Source organism: Bufo gargarizans, chromosome 6 (genome assembly GCF_014858855.1).
Source record: "Bufo gargarizans isolate SCDJY-AF-19 chromosome 6, ASM1485885v1, whole genome shotgun sequence".
Taxonomy (NCBI): Eukaryota; Metazoa; Chordata; class Amphibia; order Anura; family Bufonidae; genus Bufo; species Bufo gargarizans.
Genome location: NC_058085.1, coordinates 381,420,374 through 381,440,384, shown reverse-complemented (window position 1 = coordinate 381,440,384; position 20,011 = coordinate 381,420,374). Strand labels below are relative to the sequence as shown.

General features: G+C 44.0%; 1 protein-coding gene across 2 annotated transcripts in view; it reads left to right on the top strand.

The window, feature by feature from the left end:
* Positions 1–20,011, top strand: part of LOC122942418 (killer cell lectin-like receptor subfamily B member 1B allele B) — a 104,930-nt gene that overhangs the window by 9,658 nt on the left and 75,261 nt on the right. For both annotated transcript variants that reach the window (XM_044300031.1, XM_044300030.1), the window contains exons 2-4: positions 3,457–3,590; positions 11,864–11,932; positions 13,882–14,007. In XM_044300031.1, coding sequence (XP_044155966.1) covers positions 3,512–3,590; positions 11,864–11,932; positions 13,882–14,007 — 274 coding nt within the window. In that variant the 5' untranslated portion in view covers positions 3,457–3,511. The remainder of the gene's footprint in view (positions 1–3,456; positions 3,591–11,863; positions 11,933–13,881; positions 14,008–20,011) is intronic.

Genomic DNA, 20,011 nt, shown 5'->3' with positions numbered 1-20,011 from the left:
ACACTGATTTTTCTCACGCGAGTGCAAAACGCATTACAATGTTTTGCACTTGCACGGAAAAATCGTGCATGTTCCCGCAACGCACCCGCACATTTTCCCGCAACACCCGTGTGAAAGAGGCCTAATACTTTGTTGAAGCACCTTTTGATTTTATTACAGCACTCAGTCTTTTTGGGTATGAGTCTATCAGCATGGCACATTTTGACTTGGCAAGATTTGCCCACTCTTCTTTGCAAAAACACTCCAAATCTGTCAGATTGCGAGGGCATCTCCTGGGCACAACCCTCTTCAGATCCCCCCACAGATTTTTTAATCGGATTCAGGTCTGGGCTCTGGCTGGGCCATTCCAAAATTGTTATCTTCTTCTGATGAAGCCATTCCTTTGTTGATTTGGATGTATGCTTTGGGTCGTTGTCATGCTGAAAGATGAAGTTCCTCTTCATGTTCAGCTTTCTAGCAGAAGCCTGAAGGTTTTGTGCCAATGTTGACTGGTATTTGGAACTGTTCATAATTCCCTCTAGCTTAACTAAGGCCCCAGTTCTGAAGAAAAACAGCCCCTTGGCATGATGCTGCCACCACCATGCTTCACTGTGGGGATGGTGTTCTTTTGGTGATGTGCAGTGTTGTTTTTGCGCCAAACATATCTTTTGGAATTATGGACAAAAAGTTCAACCTTGGTTTCATCAGACCATAACACCTTTTCCCACATGCTTTTGGGAGACTTCAGATGTGTTTTTGCTAAATGTAGCCTGGCTTGGATGGTTTTCTTAGTAAGAAAAGGCTTTCGTCTTGCCACTCTACCCCATAGCCCAGACATATGAAGAATACGGGAGATTGTTGTCACATGTACCACACAGCCAGTACTTGCCAGATATTCCTGCAGCTCCTCTAATGTTGCTGTAGGCCTCTGGGTCGCCTCCCAGACCAGTTTTCTTCTTGTCTTTTGATCAGTTTTGGAGGGACGTCCAGTTCTTGGTCATGTCACTGTTGTGCCATATTTTCTCCACTTGATGATGACTGTCTTCACTGTGTTCCATGATAGATCTAATGCAGTGGCGTAACTAGAGTTTTATGGGCCCCAGTGCAAACTTTGGATCGGGCCCCCCCCCCCCCATTTATACAAAGAAGCGGCAGAATTTCTTACTAAGGGCTCTTTCCCGTGCGGCTAGTCCGCTGCGTGAATGAGAGCCAAGCCCCATTCCGGACAGCAGAGACAGCTCCGTGCCTCTCTGTGACCTTTTTACTACAAAATCACAATGAGATAAAGTTGTCACCGTGATTTTGTAGCAAAACGATCACAGAGAGGCAAAGAGCATTATCAATCATGTTACTACTCAGTGTCTCTACTGTCCGGAGCGGGGCTTGGCTGTCTTTCACACAGCAGTTTAGCCACACGGGATCCGCTCGTGTTAAAGAGCCCTAAGCCCAATGCATGGCTACACTCACCCAGTCCTAATAAAATCTGGTCCTACCTCATCCAGGGTGTCTCTGGCGTTGGCGTGATGTCCGCTGGATCCAGAACAAGGTTCCTGTGGTGATAGAGAAAAAAAGAATAATCACATAAGGAAGGGATGGTGACTGCCCCTATGAAACTACCAGCAGGGGGCGCTGTGCTGGCCTGGTAGACTGAGCTATGCCAATGTATAGCAGGGTAATTTAGGACATTTCCCCTAAGTGCAACCGCACAGTACTAATGTCTACATTGTGGCCCCTCACAGTACTAATGCCCACCTTGTGGCCTTTCACAGTAATTAAGCCCACCTTGTGGTCCCTTCACAAAAGTTATGTCCTTCTTGTGGCCCCTCACAGCAGTTATGCCTACCTTTGTTCCTGTCACAGTAGTTATGCCCAGATATGTGTCCCTCACAGTAGTTATGCCAAATATGTGCCCCCTAACAGTAGTTATGCCAAATATGTGCCCCCTCACGGTATTTATGCCAGATATGTGCCCCCTCAAAGTAGTTATTCCCAGATATGTTCCCCCTCACAGTGGATATGCCCAGATATGTGCCCGCTCACAGGGGTTTGCCCAGATATGTGCCCGCTCACAGTGGTTATGCCCAGATATGTGCCCCTCACAGTGGATATGGCCAGATATGTTACCCCTCACAGTAGTTATGCCAGATTATGTGCCCCTCACAGTAGTTATGACCAGATATGTGCCCCCCCTACAGTGGTTATGCCAGATTATGTGCCCCTCACATTAAATATGCCCACATATGTGCAGCTCACAGTGGTTATGCTAGATTATGTGCCCCCCTCACAGTAGTTGATATATGTGCCCCCTCATAGTTATGCCTTTATATGTGCCCCCCTCACAGTAGTTATGACATAATAGGTGCCCCCTCAGTAGAGATGCCCACTTTTGTGCCCCCTCACTCTAGTTGTGCCCATCAACCCCCTTCCCCTTTGCCCCCAGTCTGCAGTGTTAGGAAAAGAAAAAAACACATACTTACCCTCTTCCCTGATGTTGCGCTGCCACACTCACATCGCACTGCTGGCTGTGCTGAAGGCAGTTTCCCGGGCCTTCAGAGCTCCTCCCACAGCCAGCAGCGCGATGTGCGGCCAGCAGAGGGAGCTCTAGAGCTCCTGCTTCACTGATGATCTGGATACAGCCCGGCAGTGACAAGAAATGCCGGGCGGACTGTATGTGAGTGAGTGCGCGCGTCCCCCCTCTTCCTCCTCCCCCCCCTCTGCGCAAACCTCCCCCACCTTGCTTCATATTAAACATGTAATGGAGCGCCCTGATGGGGGCCCGGCATTGTCACTGTACTTCGTGCTGGGCCCCGTCACAGCGCTTCATTACATGTTAGTACAGCGGGCCCCTCCCCCCGCCGGGCCCGGTCGCAGTCGCACTCCCTGCGACCGCGATCGTTACGCCCCTGATCTAATGCCTTGGAAATTCTTTTGTCCCCTTCTCCTGACTGATACCTTCTAACAATGAGATCCCCCTGATGCTTTGGAAGCTCTCTGTGGACCATGGATTTTGCTGTCTGATGCGACTAAGAAAATTTCAGGAAAGACCAACTAGAGCAGCGAAACTTTATTTGGGGTAAATCAGAAGCACTTTACATGATGGCAGGTGTATGCTGACTCCTATTTACCAGGATTGTGAATGTGATTGCTTAATTCTGAACACAGCTACATCCCCAGTTATAAGAGGGTGTGCACACTTATGCAACCACATTATTTTAGTTTTTTTTTGTTTTCTTCCCTCCACCTAAAAGATTTCAGTTTGTTTTTCAATTGAGTTTTACAGTTTATAGGTCACATTAAAGGTGGAAAAAGTTCTGAAATGATTTATCTTTGTCTCATTTTTTTTACAGCACAGAAACCTGACATTTTAACAGGGATGTGTAGACTTTGTATATCCACTGTACTTCATATACAGTATCTCGCTTCATATATTTGTTTGGATCCATGCTCTGAAGAATAAATATCTTCTCTGTTTTTTAGGAAATCACTATTTCACTCTGTTTTTAACAACTGCACATTGATACTTGTGAATAGTATGGAGACAATGACTTATGCTAAAGTGAACTTCAAGAAAAATCATGGACATTCACCCAAGGCACGTTCTGCTGAAGAGGGTAAGATGTAATAAATATAATGAATGTCAATGACACCCCAATATCATACAACTCACCTGTCACACCTTTTTGGGCCCAAAACCTTATGCACACTACCATATCCATTTTGTGGTATGAAAGTCGCGGACCAGCTAAATAAGGATATCATTGTGTCCCATTTACATTTTTTTGCAGTCTTATTACCGGTAAGTTTTATGAATTTGAGGTCCGCATTTTGAGTACCAGAATAGGACTTGTTCTATGTATTGTGGAACTGACACACGGATGTGAATAGCACAGTTTACTTTCCATGTCCGTATGTCAGCTCTGCAAAACATGGACCGGGACATGGATTCCTGGGCCGATCACGGTTGTTTGCATGAGCCAGGTCTTCTGAAAGCTACAATGAGCAGCTAAAAGGGCAGACTAATAAATGTGCTGTCAGTGAAGAAAGTAACACTCCAAGTCCTGAAGCTGCATTTATTATTAATTCAAGTCCATCAAAACATGCTTGGTGCATAGACTCTGGAGCAACTAGTCATATGACAACTGACAGAACTGTCTTCTCTAACCTTGACCAAAGTAAAACAGAGAAAGTGATCCTAGCTAATGTTTAATATATGCCTTCAGAAGGAGCAGGAGATGGCTATTTTAAGGCCCCTTTCACACAGGTGAGTTTTCCGCGCGGGTGCAATGCGTGAGGTGAACGCATTGCACCCGCACTGAATCCGGACCCATTCATTTCTATGGGGCTGTGCACATGAGCGTTGATTTTCACGCATCACTTGTGCGTTGCATGAAAACAGCAGAAAGCTCTATATTGTGTGTTTTCCACGCAACGCCTGGCCGTGCGGAGGTAAACGGATCCGTCCAGACTTACAATGTAAGTCAATGGGGACGGATCCGTTTGAAGTTGACACAGTATGGCTCAATTTTCAAACGGATCCGTCCCTCATTGACTTTCAATGTAAAGTCAAAACGGATCCGTTTGCACTATCATGAACATAAAAAAATATATAATAATAATTTTTATTTTTTTGTTCATGGTAATGCAAACAGATCCGTTCTGAACGGATCTAAGCGTTTGCATTATAGGAGCGGATCCGTCTGTGCAGACACCAGACGGATCCGCTCCGAACGCGAGTGTGAAAGTAGCCTAACACTCACTGTTATGTAAACAGAAGACAGAGGAGCGTTGCTAAGGCTCGAAATGGGCCACTTTACAGCTATTTTTCTAATAGAAATGTACGATTTCAGTAATGAAAGTATATTACATTACAAAAATAAAAAAGAATGACAGTTACACTTTAAAAGGGAGAACTATTTTTTTCCCCGTTTTCAAAGATGCATTTTAAAAGTCATACCGTAATTTTTTTTGTTTTCTCGTTGGTATAGCTATAAAAGGGTCTTTTTTTTTTTTTTTGCTGAAGACTTTTTTTCAATTAATAACATTTCTGTTGCATAAAACTTTATTAACTCTTTATGGGGTATGAAAAAAATGAATTTTGCCATGTTGTTTTACATAAAAAAATTTTATCCATTCATCATGCGACATAAATAATGCGCTACTTACTTTTTTTTCTGCTGATCAGTACAATTCCAAATTCAGATTTTCAGTTTGTATTTTTAACCACTTCCCTACCGCCGCATGACTTTATACATCAAGGTGGTAGGCTCCTATCTGTAACCCGGCGTATAAAATTGTCGGGTTACATCGCGATCTGCCGGCGGCCCATGCTGCTGCAGATCACTGTGACCATGCTATCACTAGACATCTGCAATCACAGGGAGAATTACCAAGACCAGTGGGAGCGATCAGGCAGTGATAGATCCTTGCAGAAAGCATCTAACACAGTGTAAAATGTAAAAGCCAGCACGGAGCGTTCTCTCTTATGTAAGAGCGCCACCTGCTGGCTATAAAATTAACTGTCAGTCTGAAGGCAGTGAATTAACCTTTTAACTGCCTTTACAGTGGCAGAAAAGGGATAATTCACTTAAAAAAAATACAAAGTAAAAAGAAAAATAATTTATAAAAAAACTAAAATAATAAAAAGAGCAAAACTAAAATTAAAAATTTATAGCAATAGTTACTAATATTAACAATAGTACAGCCGACTATGTACACACCAATACAAACATCCTGCCCTTTTTTTGTTCATAAAAAAAAAAATATATATATATTTATTAGTTTTAGCAATAGTATAGTGGAATTTCTGTGTGTAAAACATACAAAAATACACTTTTTTTTTCTGTTTTGAAATTTACAAACATTATTTTTAATTTGCAAAAAGATGTGAAAAAAACCAAACCCTTAAAATGTCCAAATTTCCGCAAGATGAATACGACATAAAAAAGTCACTTTTAAGGGGCTTGTAATGTTTTGGTGCTGTGCAAGATTTTTCTGACAGTACAGTGCCATAGAACCAGCAATAAAAAAATAAATAAAAAAAAAAGTTTTTATTGGGATATACAGTATATGACTGTTTGACAATTTTAATTCCATTTTGCTCTTGTTAACAGTTCAAAGTTAACTTTGTGGGGTAAATAAAGTATTAGTTTTATAGAGCAGGTAATGAAGAACACCATGATTACAAACATATTTTTTTCATTATTGTTACAAAAATGTTAAGTTTTTTTTCAAAATGTGTTTTTGTTCCTGATTTTTTTATTTTATATTTTAATATTTTTGCACATTTTATTGTAATTTTTTTGCACACTTTTTCAGCCTCACTAAGGGACTTGAACACTTGACCAGTCGAATACTATAATACACTGCAATACTTCTACATTAAAGTGTATTACAGTATGTCAATCAGCCTAAGGCCTCATGCACACGACAGTATTTTTTCACGGTACGCAAAACGGGGTTCTGTTGTTCCGTGATCCTTGTCCGTTTTTTCTTCCGTGATTTTTGGAGGATCACCAGACATGAAGGAAAGTTAAAAAAAAAGTCGTTTTGGTGTCCGCCTGGCCGTGCGGAGCCAAACGGATCCGTCCTGACTTACAATGCAAGTCAATGGGGACGGATCCGTTTGACGTTGACACAATATGGTGCAATTGCAAACGGATCCGTCCCCCATTGACTTTCAATGTAAAGTCAGGAGTGCCTATCGGAGTTTTCTCCAATCCGATGGTATATTTTAACTTGAAGCGTGCCCCATCACCATGGGAACGCCTCTATGTTAGAATATACCGTCGGATTTGAGTTACATTGTGAAAACTCAGCTCCGACAGTACATTCTAACACAGAGGCGTTCCCATGGGGATGGGGACGCTTCAAGTTAGATAATACTGAGAACTGTGTACATGACTGCCCCCTGCTGCCTGGCAGCATCCGATCTCTTACAGGGGGATGTGATCCGCACAATTAGCTACTGCAGTAGCGTCCTGGTTGCCATGGTTACCGAGGGAGGGGGGGCCGCACTGGCCACCAATGAATTTAAAACTGGGGAGGGAGGGGGGTCTGCCCCCTGCTGCCTGGCAGCATCCGATCTCTTACAGGGGGATGTGGTCCGCACAATTAACCCCTCAGGTGCCGCACCTGAGGGGTTAATTGTGCATATCATAGCCCCCTGTAAGAGATCAGGTGCTGCCAGGCAGCAGGGGGCAGACCCCCCTCCCTCCCCAGTTTTAAATTCATTGGTGGCCAGTGCGGCCCCCCCTCCCTCCCTCCCCTGTATTAAATTCATTGGTGGCCAGTGCGGCCCACCCCCGGCCCCCCTCCCTCCCTCCCCTGTATTAAATTCATTGGTGGCCAGTGCGGCCCCCCCGGCTCCCCTGTATAAAATTCATTGGTGGCCAGTGCGGCCTCCCCTCCCCCCCCTAATTAAAATCCCCCCCCATCATTGGTGGCAGCAGAGAGTTCCGATCGGAGTCCCAGTTTAATCGCTGGGGCTCCGATCGGTAACCATGGCAACCAGGACGCTACTGCAGTCCTGGTTGCCATGGTTACTTAGCAATTTTAGAAGCATTATACTTACCTGCGCTGTCTGTGACCGGCCGGGTGCTCCTCCTACTGGTAAGTGAAAGGTCTGTGCGGCGCATTGCTTATAGCACAGACCTTTCACTTACCAGTAAGAGGAGCGTCCAACCGGCCACAGACAGCCCGTGAACCGTTGTCCGTCAAAAAAATTGGACAGGAAATTGGACATTTTTTTTGACGGACAGGAAACACGGATCACGGTTGCAAATGACAAACGTCAATGGGTCCGCAGAAAATCACAGAAAACGGAACAACGGACACGGATGCACACAACGGTCGTGTGCATGAGGCCTAAGGCTAGAGTCACATCATCGCTTTATTTTCCGTTTTTCAGATCCATCAGAAAAACTGAACAAAATGATCCTGTATAAAAAAAAACTGTACTGCGTGTAGGACTGTTTTTTTCCATTAAAAAAAAATGGTTCTCAGACAGAAATCGCTAAAACAGGTGCAAAATGTGCATAACAGATGCGCAGGATCCTTTTTTCTTTTTTTGACAAAACGGAAATAGAAACAGTAATGTGAACCCAGCCTAAGGCCTCATGCACACGACCGTTGTGAGCATCCGCGTTGTTCCGTTTTTTTCCGCGGGCCCATTGACTTTCAATAGGTCCGTGGAAAAATCGGAAAATGCACCGTTTGGCATCCGCATCCGTGATCCGTGTTTCCAGTCCGTGAAAAAAATATGACCTGTCCTATTTTTTTCACGGACAACAGTTCACGGACCCATTCAAGTCAATGGGTCCGTGAAAAATCACGGATGCACACAAGATTGTCATCCCTGTCCGTGATCCGTGATCGGTTTTTTTCTATCATTTCAAAGGCACACTTGACTTAGATTTTTTTTTTCATTTTTCATGTCCGTGGATCCTCCAAAAATCAAGGAAGACCCACGGAAGAAAAAACGGACACGGATCACGGAACAACGGAAACCGTTTTTGCGGACTGCAAAAAAAACGTCCGTGTGCATGAGGCCTAAGGCTAACACAAATCCTTAAGGCCCCCTGCAGTCATGACAACATATCGTAACCCCAGAATTGCATTGCAGGGTGTTGGGGACAGTGTCTATGTCAAACCACTTAAGGCGCGTTTACATGTCTCGATATATCAGCCGATTGTCAGGAAGGAAGCATTGCTTCCAGACTCATTTGCATGCAGTGATCTCCTTCATAGTATGAGGACGAGGGATCGCTATTGCAATTGCTCGTCCCCATATAGAATCATTGTTTCTGGGCAGCAGATCACTGTTTAGACGGAACGATCTGCTGCCCAGAAACGATAATTGGTGTGCCTGCATGAACGACAGGATCACTAGATGAACAAACAAGTTTCATTGACCAAGGCATCGACGGATTTACACAAATGGGGTTGGAGTTATCTCCAGTGCTGGCCATTGTAGCAGGATGTCAGCTGATGGGCTCAGTATAGAATGTTGCATTGAAAGGGGTTGTGCCACTAATGTAAATGTGTAACATCCCAGAGTGGGGTTACTAACGCTTTTACCCCGCTACAATATTGTCCGCTGATGTGTTTTCCTCATGTCATTCACTACTATGCAGTTGAAACCATTTTAAATGTTATATTTTCCTTTGTAATGTTTCAGGTCTACCAGCAGGTGGCGGCATCGTTTTAATGTTATGGCCATTCAGAATGGAACATTCCAGTTCTGTTCTCTTCCCCCCTGTTTAAGGGAAGTGTAGTTTCCCACGCCCTGTGGCAAGGGAGGGAAAAACCAGTTAGAGCCAGTCTTTTGTCCAGCTCTCCCTGCAAGGGGAAGGCTGTGTTAGTAGGAGCTCCCAGCAACAGGGAGGCCAAGATCCATCTTCCCAGCCTGAGTTATCAGCCTCAGCTGGTTGACAAGAAAAGCAGCCATCTCCAGCCTCCAGGAAGAAGCATCCCCTGTGAGCCAAGCTGTGAGTACATATCCAGAGTCCAGGAGAAGCCAAATTCATCCTCAGCTAGTCAGGCCCATTACAAGCAGAAGATAAATACCTGCCAGACTCTTTAGGCATATGATCAGAAGCAGAATAGATATAAATTCCTGCCACATATTGCCAATACCTGCTGGGACCCAAGACTATTGCTGTAACTTGTATGGATTTAAAGCTGCCATTCAGTAAAGACAAGTTGGATCATATTACCTGTTTGGGTCTCATTTACTATTACCAAAGTTCCTCCATTACTCCTATTAACAACACTCAATTTATTGCAAGTGAGCCAGGATCCAGGCGTCCAGCCGTACCCAGGTAGGAGACACCGTTGACACTACCATATCTGCTACACAGAGACATTATCCCCCTCTGGCATTCCTCACCTGGTACGTGAGCTATAACATCTTAAAGGGCCCTGCTACAGTACCTGCGCAAGCTGCAATTGGCGTCACAAACTATTACACATATATCCTGACCCACTGCACCGGTGTCCTGCTCACTGCAAATGTATCTTCCCCAACAGATATCACTGTTATATCACTTTCCTAAATACCACCATTTATCAAAACTGCCTTATTCTAAAGTTATGAGCCTTCCACTGCACCGTGTCACATCCTTTTTGATATTCAATTGTTGTAGGTTATGTCCTGCATTGCAGCCTTGTAATGTAGAACACCCAAGTGTCATTGGTAAGGATGTGGGGCGTGGTTAGTGTCACATGATCTGCTGACACATCACACTGCCCTAAGGCATGATGGGACAGCAGACACATGACAAACCAGGAAGTAGGATTCAAGCATGGGGGGAAAGAGAGAACTGCAAATGAGGTAAATCTTAAAAAAAAAAAAAAAACATCCAATAAGAAATGAGAGCTAGAGTGGGCAGCACGGTGGCTCAGTGGTTAGCACTGGTGCCTTGCAGCGTTGGGGTCCTAGATTCGAATCCAACCAAGGACAACATCTGCATGGAGTTTATATGTTCTCCCCGTGTCTGCAATAGAATTTCCCTTTCCTATCATGGATGGGACGCAAAAACTTAAAACAAGAGGAAAGAATTACCGTACTTTATTACTTCCAGATGCTACCCATGCATTTCCCCAAACTGTTCTTCAATACTCTTAGGAAGATGTTCTTTTTTTTTCCTATAAACTACTTTCAAGGAAAAAAAAATATGTCACAGTGGTCTTGGGCTTCCAGATTTCGGACAGTATTACACTGCCATTAACCTCCAAAGATGGCTAGATCTATCCACCTCCAACACCTCGGACTCCATTCAAGAGCTAGATTTTATCATTCTCGATTCCTGTCCCACAGAAAAGTTGTAGCTGCCTAGAAATACCGATCTTCAGGCGCTTACTAACAAATTACAGCTCCTAGATGGGACAAACCCAGACACTCAGCATATACACAGATAGAATACAAAATGTATCTTTATTAAAAAACATAAAACAAATAAATAGATGCATAAATTGGCAAAGACAGACACAACCACATAGAGAGTGCACAAAATACGTCGGGACATCAAGTTATAGCATTGCAAGTAGTGGAAAAGGTGGGATAGAAAAACAACCATAAATAAATACAAAATCAAACCATGTGGCTCCTCCACCTAGATAAAAAACATGATTCACAACATATACACAATACAGACCCGGCTAGTGCCACCTCCTGGAGACCCCAACACATGTTTCGCGTCAGCTTCCTGAGACATTAACACATTAGTATATGGCACTCTATCAGTTTGACGCTCACTATTCTAAAGTGAAGCTCTCGTCCAAGGCTATTCTTTAATGATGCTGGCATGCCTGTTCCTGAAAATGGCTGGGATGGATGACATCTCCAGGGTTGCCAACCAGAATTTCTTTTTTCTGGACAACTTATCCCAAAATCACGGACGGCCAAGATTTTTTTATGGACAAATTGGAAAACCATAATGAAGGATAAATATTATAAGTGACACGTGATACATGTGTTCTCTGTTTTCTGCGAGACTCCTTCAGGAGCATGCAGAAAATGCTTTAGACTGATAAGCTGTGGGGGTTAGATTATTTCCTGTGTACTTGTATCATTTATTTCTAGGTTTTAGTGTTCCTTTAACCTTTACCATCACATTTATGGCCAGCTTTACTTGAATCTAAAAGCTAAATCATCCAACCATTCCATCACTGACCTACACTGTTGAGGTAAGACCTCATGCATACAATTGTATTTGAAATTCGTATTCAATTTGGAGTATATTTCACAGCATGTTCCATTGTGCGTAGTATAGGATACTCAGTTTCCCGAAAAGCAACCCACCTGAAGCCCTATGGCCCTCAACTATTGGGTTCATGAGGCCTAGTGGCAATGGTTCAATATTAATCATCTATTGTTTTTCCATAGGTGCAGCAACTATTATTTATGCCGACATAAGGAGAGCTGCACCCCAGAGTCATTTACCCGCAGCACCAGGTAGGTTCATATTCTCAGTGTCAGTTCAGATAAAACACTCTCTTTAGTAAGTTGGCTTACAAGCATGATTGGAAAAACTGTACATGGTCCTCCACTGATTTCTGGTAGCCGAGGTCTGTGCAGGAACAAGGAGATTTATCTGATCACTTGCTGTAGAATTATAAAAGTTCTGTAACAGCAGGAGGCGTGAAACATGTAAGCAGTCATTAGACACTGGGACACGGCAGTAATTACTAGATAACTGGACTCTTGCTGAAGACATAGGACCTGCACAAGGCAGTTTGTTCACGATTTAAAACATAGATGCTTTTCTCCAAAAACAGCTTTCTATGGGTTATTTTCGCTACTGCTCAGCTCCATTAACATGAATGAGACTGAACTGCAATACCCCTTTAAGGGTCCATTCAGACGTCCGTAGAATGGGTCCGCAACTGTGCGTAACGGGTGCGGACCCATTTATTCTCTATGGGGACAGAATGGATGCAGAGAGCACACTATGTGCCCTCCGCATCCGCATTTCCGGAGCTCGCACCCGAACTTCCGGTCCGCGGCTCCGGAAAAAAATAGAACATGTCCCATTCTTGTCCGCAATTGCGGACAAGAATAGGCAGTTCTATGAGGGTGCCAGCAGGGTGTATTGCGGATCCACAATTTGCAGATCCGCAATACACTACGGACGACTGAATGGAGCCTAAGGACTGAGATTCCTCACCAGTAATTATTAACACAATAATAAATGTGAAGCAAAAATATCCCAAGCCTAAAGCATGCAAATAAAGTGGACCTCCCACCTCTATCAGGGCTCAGTTTTGGTCAATATCTGATCCGCATTTTTTGTGGATTGGATGCGGACCCGTTCATCTCAATGGAGCCACAAACAATGCAGACAGCACACCTGTGTGCTGTCCGCATCCGTAAGTATGTTCTGTGGCCCGTAAAAAATGTCCTGTTATTGTCCATTTTGCAGACAAGGATAGGACGTTTCTGCAGGAGAAAAAAAAGGCATCTGGATACAGTTGTGTGCAGGAGCCCTCAACCAGAGAGGAGATCTGGTCTATCAGGAGCAGTGTAAAGCTACAACATTGCAGGAATTCTCCAGCTGCTACCTCCGGTGACCAGAACGCCAGGGACTTGTGCACTTTAGATTAAGACCAGAGGATGAAACGCCAATCTTAATAAATTCCCTCCCCATTGTGCTTATTTAGCATGCACATCATTATAGTCACGTGTACACACATCAATATTGATGCAGATGGAAGCACACAAGGCCTCCGTGAAAACACTGTTGTACCTGACAGAAATCAGAGGTAAACATGTTGTCAGAATCCCTCAGTAGTGCAGCCTCACGTCTGCTTTTCAAATGGCTTTGTACATTTAAAGGGTCATTTCAGTGAGAAGTTATTTCCTATCCATGGGTTAAGGGCTGTTAGATCACTGGGGCCCCACTGATCATGGTGATACAGGGCTGGACAAGCATGTGCACTACTGCTCCATTCTTCTATTAGACTGTTGGAGGCAGTCGAGCATTGTACTTGTCTATCTTCATTTGTCCCATAGAGATGAATGAAGTGGCAGCCCAAATCTTAATCATCCAATCCATTAATTTTTAGGGGCACAGGGCCCCCAATTCTTCAGTTCTCAGTAATTGAACCACCACCAATCTATCAGTTATCTAGTGCAGTGTTTCCCAACCAGTGTGCCTCCAGCTGTTGCAAAACTACAACTCCCAGCATGCCTAGACAGCCTTTGGCTGTGCGGGCATGCTGGGAGTTGTAGTTTTGCAACAGCTGGAGGCACACTGGTTGGGAAACACTGATCTAGTGGATAGTGTTACTCAATAATCCTTCAATGTACATTAACTCCCTGCCAGTTCATTTCTTCCTACAGTCTTAGCATCCTTTATGTTCCTTTATGTGCAGAATCTTAACACATTCTATATTTATTGACAGAGGTTCAAGAAAAAGTCTTGACAAGGTGCAGATACAGAATTCTCAAAATTCTTATTGCGGTCCTCATCATCATCATCATCATCATCATCATCATCATCATTATTGCTCTCCTTTGTGGATTTGTGGGTAGGTCATGTTATTACTAATTCTTATGACCAGTACTATTGCTGCATATGAATGTCTAGAGGGCTGTTTCCTGACCCTGGAGCGGCCATTCTCCGTCCTCTTCCCCAAGAAGCCATGTTTCAAAGTGCTCATTATCAGGGCTTGGAGTTTTAATGATTAAACACTATGAAGCTGGCCATACACATTACACAAAGATCAGTCAAACCTGCCAATTTAGTGGGAAGCGACCAAATCTCTAATGTGTAGAAGTTGTTTGGCCGACATTCATTTGACTTATGTTTGGAGAAAAAAAATCAAGCATGTTGAATTTTAACACGGCAAAAGGGAGATAAACTGCTGTCAGAGGCGTCAGGCAGTAGCATATTTCACAGTGACCATTAAGAACATTGTATGATTGGTCAAACTGTGCATGCATGTGTATGGGGAGGCTAAGAGGATTAGCTGTTCAGCTGAGAGCTGTTGAAAGCAGGGCCGTCTTTAACGTGGGGCAAAAGGGGCAGCTGCCCGGGCCCAGTTGCTTCTGGGAAGCCCAAGGCAGCTGCATCTTGAGCCCCGCTGGCTAGTGGCAAGGCGTGGGGGGGGGCTTTGCCCCAGGAGCAAAATTCCAGGGGGCGATAGCAGGGCCGCACCGCCAATTAGGCAAAATGTGGCGATGGCCCCAGGCGGCGCGGCCCTGATGACAAGTGGGGGGCGGCGGCAGGGCACAGCGAGATGAGCGCTTCCATTGTGGAAGCGCTCATCTCCATAGTCATCTGTATCGCCGTCTTCAGGACACCGATACAGGTAGATGTGCTGCAGCGGGGCAGAGGAGGGAGAGGCGTCAGAGGCCAGTGCAGGGGGCGCAATGATGTCATTGCGCCGCCTGAGCTGTACAGCGTGAGATACAGGCCGGAAGAGGCCTGCATCGCATCACTGCCAGCCTGATGGAGGTAAGTATAAGTGTTTATTTTTTTTTATATGGTACTAATTACTGGCACATGATTGGGGGGCAGCTATGGGGGTAATTGTTACTGGCACATGATTGGGGGCATCTATGGGTGTAATTGTTACTGGCACATGATTGGGGGGCATCTATGGGGTACTTGTTAATGGCACATGATTGGGGGCATCTATGGGGACACTTGTTACTGGCACATTATTGGGGGGCACTGTGGGGGCATCTATGGGGGCACGTCTTACTGGCACATTGGTGGCACTTTTTACTGGCACATTATCTGGTGGCACTATGGGGGCACTTCTTTCTGACACATTATTGGGGGAACTATGGGGGAATATTCTGAGGCCACAAAGAAGGGGTATTTTATATGGGGGAAGGGGGAGAGGAACACTATAAGGGCTTCTATGGAGGCCGCATAGAGGGGTATTTTATATGGGGGGCTCTGTATAGGGGCATTTTATATTGGGGCACATTATGGTGGGTACTATGGGGAAGAGGAGAGAGGAGTACTATGGGGTCATCTATGGGAGCACTAAGAAGGGGTATTTTATACTTGCAAATTATGGGGGACACTGAGGGCATCTACTGTGGCACTATATATGGGGCATTTTATACTGGTACATTATGGGGGCACTTGGAAGAAGGGGGTAGAGGAGCACTATGGGGGTATTTACTGGGGGCACTGTATAGGGGTATTTTATACTGGCACATTATGGGGGCACTATGGGGCCATTAGCTCAACTGGGGGCATTACAAGGGAGTATTTTTTGCACTGGCACATTATAAGGAGAATTATTACTACTGGGGGGCATTATTATAGGCTTTATTACTACTGGGGGTTTATGGGGACCATGATTACTAGTATGGGCACTATGGGAGCATTATTACTTCTGGGGCACAGTGAGGACATGTTGGGGCCACTGTAGGAGCACTATTACTATCATGTGTACTCTAGCAGAGAATTATTCCTATTGGTAGGACTTTTGGGAGCACTATTACTGTGGGAGCACCTTGGCACAGTATCCGCTTACCACAATTATTTTTGGGGGATGTTATGTTTACACTATTAGTGTCAGGGGCACTATTTGCTGGGCGCAGTTATTTTAGGGCACTGTGTGCCAATAATTATTGAAGGGCACTATCTGCATGGTACTACTATTATCAGGGGGTTTATCTGTTTCTGCAGTATAGTATTGGGGAGCACAGCGGCACAGTATTGGGGGTGGTAGGATGATTTGTCCAGAAGATGGGAGGATGATGGAAAAGTAGTAAACTAAGATTGTGTTTGTCCAACTGCAGAGACGAGTAATGGCTGAAAAATGGTGGTCTGGTCTGAAAGTCTGAAAGGAGAAGATGAGGAAAGAGAACGTCTACATCAAAGAGACGTCACTGGATGTAAGAGGTACAGTACAGACTAAAAGTTTGGACACACCTTCTCATTCAAAGAGTTTTCTTTATTTTCATGACTATGAAAATTGTAGATTCACACTGAAGGCATCAAAACTATGAATTAACACATGTGGAATTATATACATAACAAAAAGTGTGAAACAACTGAAAATATGTCATATTCTAGGTTCTTCAAAGTAGCCACCTTTTGCTTTGATTACTGCTTTGCACACTCTTGGCATTCTCTTGATGAGCTTCAAGAGGTAGTCACCTGAAATGGTCTTCCAACAGTCTTGAAGGAGTTCCCAGAGATGCTTAGCACTTGTTGGCCCTTTTGCCTTCACTCTGCGGTCCAGCTCACCCCAAACCATCTCGATTGGGTTCAGGTCCGGTGACTTTGGAGGCCAGGTCATCTGGCGCAGCACCCCATCACTCTCCTTCATGGTCAAATAGCCCTTACTTTTTAAGTTTTCCCAATTTTTCGGACTGACTGACTGACCTTAATTTCTTAAAGTAATAATGGCCACTCGTTTTTCTTTACTTAGCTGCTTTTTTCTTGCCATAATACAAATTCTAACAGTCTATTCAGAAGGACTATCAGCTGTGTATTCACCTGACTTCTCCTCAACGCAACTGATGGTCCCAACCCCATTTATAAGGCAAGAAATCCCACTTATTAAACCTGACAGGGCACACCTGTGAAGTGAAAACCATTTCAGGGGACTACCTCTTGAAGCTCATCAAGAGAATGCCAAGAGTGTGCAAAGCAGTAAACAAAGCAAAAGGTGGCTACTTTGAAGAACCTAGAATATGACATATTTTCAGTTGTTTAACACTTTTTTGTTATGTATATAATTCCACATGTGTTACTTCATAGTTTTGATGCCTTCAGTGTGAATCTACAATTTTCAAAGTCATGAAAATAAAGAAAACTCTTTGAATGAGAAGGTGTGTCCAAACTTTTGGTCTGTACTGTATGTGGCGTTGTATTACCCTGTATGTACGGGTGGATGGAGTGGTTAGTAGTAGTACAGTACTATCTGCACATTGTAAAAAAAAGTAAAGTGAAAAATACTATATATTTGTGTCAGAAGTTGTGCTTTTTTAATTTTTAGAATAATGATACAGCCATTTTATTTGATACTTTTGAGCTGACTCTTTTTTTCCCTCTATATTAAGGGACACTATAGTCACCAGAACTACAACATCTAAACGTAGTAGTTCTGGTGTCTATAGCATGTCTCTGCAAGCTTTTTAATGTAAACACTGCCTTTTCAGAAAAAAAGGCAGTATTTACATTACTGTCATGGAACACCTCTAGTGGCCACTCATCATTATTAAAGTTTACTACTCTACGAGGTGTGTGGATTTTTTGTGTGTGTGTGTTGTGGTGGAGGGCGTGAGTGCATGCTAGGGTGTGGGAAGGCGGGATCCAGGGGGCCCAAGTAAATTCTTGCCGAGGGTCCAATCAGTGGCCCTGGCTGAAAGGTGTATGTATAGCTTAAAAGGGTATTCCTATGTCAAGGTTTGTGACATATCGCTAGGAGTGAATGGAGAGTCCACACGCATAAGGCTACTTTCATACTGGCATTTTGGCTTTCCGTTTGTGAGATCCGTTTCAGGGCTCTCACAAGCGGCCCAAAACGGATCAGCTGGCCCCAATGCATTCTGAATAGATAAGGATCCGTTCAGAATGCATCAGTTTGCCTCCGTTCAGCCTCCATTCCGCTGTGGAGGAGGACACCAAAACGCTGCTTGCAGCGGAGCCAAGCAATGTAAGTCAATGGGGACGGATCCGTTTTCACTCTGACACAATATGGTGCACTTGCGCAAGCGCAGTTTGAACTGAGGGGCGTCAGGTGATGAAATACAGTGTGCTAATACCCCGGAGCGATGTAAGTCCAGGCGGGGCTCCTGCAGCATGGAGGCACGGTAGGCAAAGATCTAAGTAAATGAACTAATGAGGATTTGAACTATATGTTTGAAATGTTATAGACTGTACATAGAGGGTTAAAAGGGTATGTCTAAATTGTGGCCAATGTGAGGCCAAGGGGAGGTATTTAAATGTTCACTATACCACTGTTGTACTGTGCTTGATAAAGACCGTTTGGTCAAAACGTTGCCACAAGAGGTGAAATAAAAGAAATTGAAATTGATCCATCTGAGTGCCGCGGCTTCCTTATTTGCTGCTATAAATTACGGGAACCCCCAGACCGGGATCCAACGCTGCGGGCACCATCACGAACCGGTACACTGGGATTACAGTGAGTAGTGCTGACCTAATTTTTTTTGAGCCCTTAAGAGTGTCATTGCTGTTACACAATATGCAAAGCAGTGCAACTAGTGTAAGATTAATCTTTGTTGTTCCTATGGAAACAAAACTTCGGGGGGAAAAAGAAAAAAAAGGAAAGGAAAAAAATAGAATAAAATGGGAAAGGAGATAAGGATAAAGGGAAAGGATAATTTAGAAAGGAGAAAAAAGGGCAAACATTCTGAGAAACGAAAAGGGATAGAACAAGTGAAAAAAAAAGTAATGTCAGAACAGAAAAAGGGGAAAGGAGAAGGAAAACTAAAAAAAGGGGAGTGGGTAAATAATATTGGTAATAAGGAAAAAAGAAGGGAAAGGGAAATAAAAGACAAGGGAAATGGGAGAAAAAGGAAAAAACTAAAATAAGTATTAACACACATTTTGTAGCACTTAGCTGGAATGGTTATTGGGAGCTATGTTGCATATGAAGACACCCTGATGTACCCCTACAGTGGAATCCCCCAAAAGTGAGCCCGTTTTGGAAACTTCACCCCTCAAGGAATCTTTCAAGGTGTGTAGTGAGCACTTTGACCCCAAAGGTGTTTCATAGAATTGGCTGTAAAAAGAAAAATTACAATTTTTTTCAAGAAAAAGTTGCTTTAGGCCCACATTTTTCGCTTTTAGAAAGGGTAACAGGACAAAAAGCACCGCACATTTTGTTACCCAATTTCCCCTGAATAAGGAAACCCCCCATAGGTGCTTAAATCCTCCTGTATGGGCACATAGCAGGGCTTTGAAGACAAACTATAAAATATAGATTTAGCAGGAAAGGGCACCTTTGACCAAACAGGTGTTTCACAGTAATGTGGACAAAATCAAAGATATAAATTGGTAAAACTACCGGGCACATCAAGGATGAAATTAACCCATGGATGAGAGGTAGATTCTGAAACAATCCTGCATTCAGGCAGGTTTTGCAGTGGTAAATAGTGTCCTTCCTAAGCCCCCTTTTGGAACATACCCTGCATCTTTTTCAGGTCCTTTCCTTCCCCCTGTCTTGGGGACTTGACCTGGGAAATGTTGCCCAGGTACAACATGGGTACCATGACTTTATAAAAGTACTGGGACCCTCCCCGGCCTGGCTTTGAAAAATTAGGGCCTTGATAAACACCACTTAGAACTGAAGGAAAGTTCCTGTGTGGCCTGCAGATTGAAATAGCATTGCTGTCTGTACAATGTGCACGGCCAGCTTTTTGTACCACACTTTCATTTTTTCGGGTGGCACTGTAGGGCTTCAGAACTTGATCTGAAAGATAAACCCCTCCCATGTGCCCATTGTAAGCAAGGATGCAGACTGGTTTAGGGACAGTGGGAGTGGTACCTTGTACAGGGGCAGGGGAACTGGTGGCACTGTGAATAGTGGTCAGTAA